The sequence below is a fragment of the Egretta garzetta genome, unplaced genomic scaffold (genome assembly GCF_000687185.1).
Source record: "Egretta garzetta isolate BGI_Z169 unplaced genomic scaffold, ASM68718v1 scaffold484, whole genome shotgun sequence".
NCBI classification, from domain to species: domain Eukaryota; kingdom Metazoa; phylum Chordata; class Aves; order Pelecaniformes; family Ardeidae; genus Egretta; species Egretta garzetta.
In genome coordinates, this window is record NW_009259425.1 from 53721 (window position 1) to 56927 (window position 3207).

General features: G+C 60.6%; 1 protein-coding gene across 1 annotated transcript in view; it reads left to right on the plus strand.

Moving 5' to 3' along the window:
* PNPLA6 (patatin like phospholipase domain containing 6) overlaps window positions 1-3207 on the plus strand; it is an 18060-nt gene that overhangs the window by 7324 nt on the left and 7529 nt on the right. The window contains exons 15-21 of the mRNA XM_035892598.1: window positions 689-764; window positions 966-1106; window positions 1647-1710; window positions 1783-1951; window positions 2017-2199; window positions 2287-2405; window positions 2496-2652. Of these exons, the coding sequence (XP_035748491.1) occupies window positions 689-764; window positions 966-1106; window positions 1647-1710; window positions 1783-1951; window positions 2017-2199; window positions 2287-2405; window positions 2496-2652 (909 nt within the window). The remainder of the gene's footprint in view (window positions 1-688; window positions 765-965; window positions 1107-1646; window positions 1711-1782; window positions 1952-2016; window positions 2200-2286; window positions 2406-2495; window positions 2653-3207) is intronic.

Consider the following 3207-nt stretch of genomic DNA (forward strand, 5'->3'; position numbering starts at 1 on the left):
GTGCCCCCCTCCGCTTGGGGAGGGTCACCTTGGCAATGGGGCTGAGGTCCCACTGGTGGTGTCCCCCAGGCAGGGGGACAAGTCGGACTGCACCTACATCGCACTCAACGGGCGGCTCCGCTCCGTCATCCAGAAGGGCAGCGGCAAAAAAGAGCTCATTGGGGAGTACGGCCGCGGGGACCTCATTGGCGTGGTGAGAGCCGTGTTGGGGCCAAGCGATGGACATCCTATACGTCTGGTGGACACATTGTGGCTATATGTCTTCTTCTCCAGGTGGAAGCCCTCACCCGGCAGCCCCGGGCCACCACAGTCCACGCGGTCCGGGACACAGAGCTGGCCAAGCTGCCTGAGGGCACCTTGAACAATATCAAGCGGAGATACCCCCAGGTACCCCCAGATCCTCCTCCTGGGGTCTACACCCTCTTCCCATGGAAGGAGCGTGTCCCCATGTGTCCCCTCCCCCAGCTGGTGGCTGCGACCCTCGTTAAAACCAGCTTAGATTAAGGAATTCAAGACATGATTAGAGCTGTTGGAGGAGATGTTGTCCCTCTCTGAGGTCCACAAGGATGGGGGGGGGTGGTGGTGGGACCCAAAAAGGCGTGTGGGACACCAGTCTGGGGTGTTAATGAACCTCCATCTTAGGAAGGCGTGCTAGGTCTGATGGCCATCCTCATCCTCATCCCTGCAGGTTGTCACCCGCCTCATTCACCTCCTGAGCCAGAAGATCTTGGGAAACCTTCAGCAGCTCCGTGGGCCCTTTGCAAGTAGGTCCCAAAGGGATTGGAGACGTGGGGGTGGCATCTCCAGGGCTGGTGGGTCTTCCATCACCTCATGGTGGATCCCCATCACTTTGTGGTGGTCCCCGTTGCCTCAGGGTGGCCCCCCGTCTCCTCGTGGTGGCCCCCCGTCCCTTCCAGAGCAGTGCATGGAAGGTCTCCACCACCCCATCATCTCCATCCGTGCAGGCTCTGGCTTGGGCATGGCCTCCAGCTCGGAGCCCACCAACCCCACCAGCAACCTGTCAACGGTGGCGGTGCTGCCGGTGTGCGATGACGTGCCCACGGCTGCCTTCACGCTGGAGCTCAAGCACGCGCTCAACGCCATTGGTGAGTGCCAGCACAGTGGTGACCATGGCACAGCGGTGGCCATGGCCTGGAGGTGACCATGGTCCTGTGGCATGGTGGGCACCATAGCATGGTGACCATCGCAGCCCCATGGCATGATGGTGACCACAGCATGGTGGTGATCACAGTCCCATGCCATGGTGGCAACCATGACGTGGCGATGACCAGAGCCCCATGCCGTGGTGGTGACCACGCCATGGCAGTGACCAGAGCCCCACGCCATAGTGGTGACCATGCCATGGTGGTGACCATGCCATGGCGGTGACCAGAGCCCCACGCCATAGTGGTGACCACACCATGGTGGTGACCATGCCATGGTGGTGAGCAGAGCCCCACACCATAGTGGTGACCACACCATGGCGGTGACCAGAGCCCCATGCCATGGTGGTGACCATGGCATCGCAATGACCAGAGCCCCGTGCCATGGTGGTGACCACGCCATGGTTATGACCAGAGCCCCACACCATGGTGGTGACCACAGCCCTGTGGGACAACGGTCACCATGTCCCCCACCTCTCCCAGGTCCCACGTTGCTCCTCACCAGTGACATCATCCGTGCCCGTCTCGGCTCTTCAGCGCTGGACAGGTAACTCCCCTTGGGAGGAACATCACTGGCGTCCCACCACTGTGCCACCAGCTGACCCTTCCATCTCGGCAGCATCCAGGAGTACCGCCTGTCGGGCTGGTTGGCGCAGCAGGAGGACATCCACCGCATCGTCCTCTACCAAACCGATTGTACCTTGACCCCGTGGACGGTGCGCTGCATCCGTCAAGCCGACTGCATCCTCATCGTTGGGTTGGGCGACCAAGAGCCGGCACTGGGAGAGGTGAGGTGGGGGTTAAGCGGTGGTGGGCCACGATGGCATGGGCAGGTGGCTGATGGCTTCTACAGCTGGAGCAGATGCTGGAGAACACGGCGGTGCGCGCGCTGAAGCAGTTGGTCCTCCTACACCGCGAGGACGGTCCCAGCCCTTCCCGCACCGTTGAGTGGCTCAACATGCGCAGTTGGTGCTCGGGTCACCTCCACATCAAGTGTCCTCGGCGCGTCTTCTCCCGCCGTAGCCCCACCAAACTGGTATGTGTGTGTCCCCTCCCCCTCCCTGGGTGACCTTGGTGGGCCACCACCACCGTCCTCGTCACCCCTCGGCCATCCTATCCGCAGCGGGAGATGTATGAGAAGGTCTTTGAGAAGAGCGCCGACCGGCACAGCGACTTCTCCCGGTTGGCGCGGGTCCTCACCGGCAACACCATCGCCCTGGTCTTGGGGGGGGGCGGAGCCAGGTGGGTGCTGCTCCAGGGCAGGATGTGCCCCACCAGGGTGGGGGGGGTCCCGTTGTTGTCCATCCTCTTCATCTTCTCCCCTCCGGCCAGGGGTTGCTCCCACATCGGGGTGATCAAGGCGATGGAGGAATCCGGGATCCCCATCGACATGGTGGGCGGCACCTCCATCGGCGCCTTCATCGGGGCGCTCTACGCCGAGGAGCGCAGCGCCGTCCGCACCAAGCAGCGGGCGCGCGAGTGGGCCAAGGTGGGGGCTGCGGCCCATCCCCCACCCCAGCAAAGGGCCTCCCAGCCTGGGGCATTTCTAAAGCATCTCCTTCCTCCTTTTCTTCTTCCTCTTCATCTTCTTCCTCTTCTTCATCTTCCTCCTCTTTCTTCCTCTTCTTCGTCTTCCTCCTTCACCTTCTCTCCTCCTCCTCCACCTTCTCTCCTCCTCCTTCTTATTCTTCCTCCTCCTCCTTCTTTTTTCCTCTTCTTCTTTCCTTTTCTCCTCCTTCCCTTCATCCTCCTCCTTTTTCATCCTCCTCCTCCTTTTTCATCCTCCTCCTCCTTTTTCATCCTCCTCCTCCTTTTTCATCCTCCTCCTCCTTTTTCATCCTCCTCCTCCTTCTTCCTTCCTCCTCTTCCTTCTTCCTTCCTCTTCCTCTTCCTCTTCCTCTTCCTCTTCCTTCTTCCTTCTTCCTTCCTTCTTCCTTCTTCCTTCTTCCTTCTTCCTTCTTCCTTCTTCCTTCTTCCTTCTTCCTTCTTCCTTCTTCCTTCTTCCTTCTTCCTTCTTCCTTCCTCCTCCTCCTTCCTCCTCCTT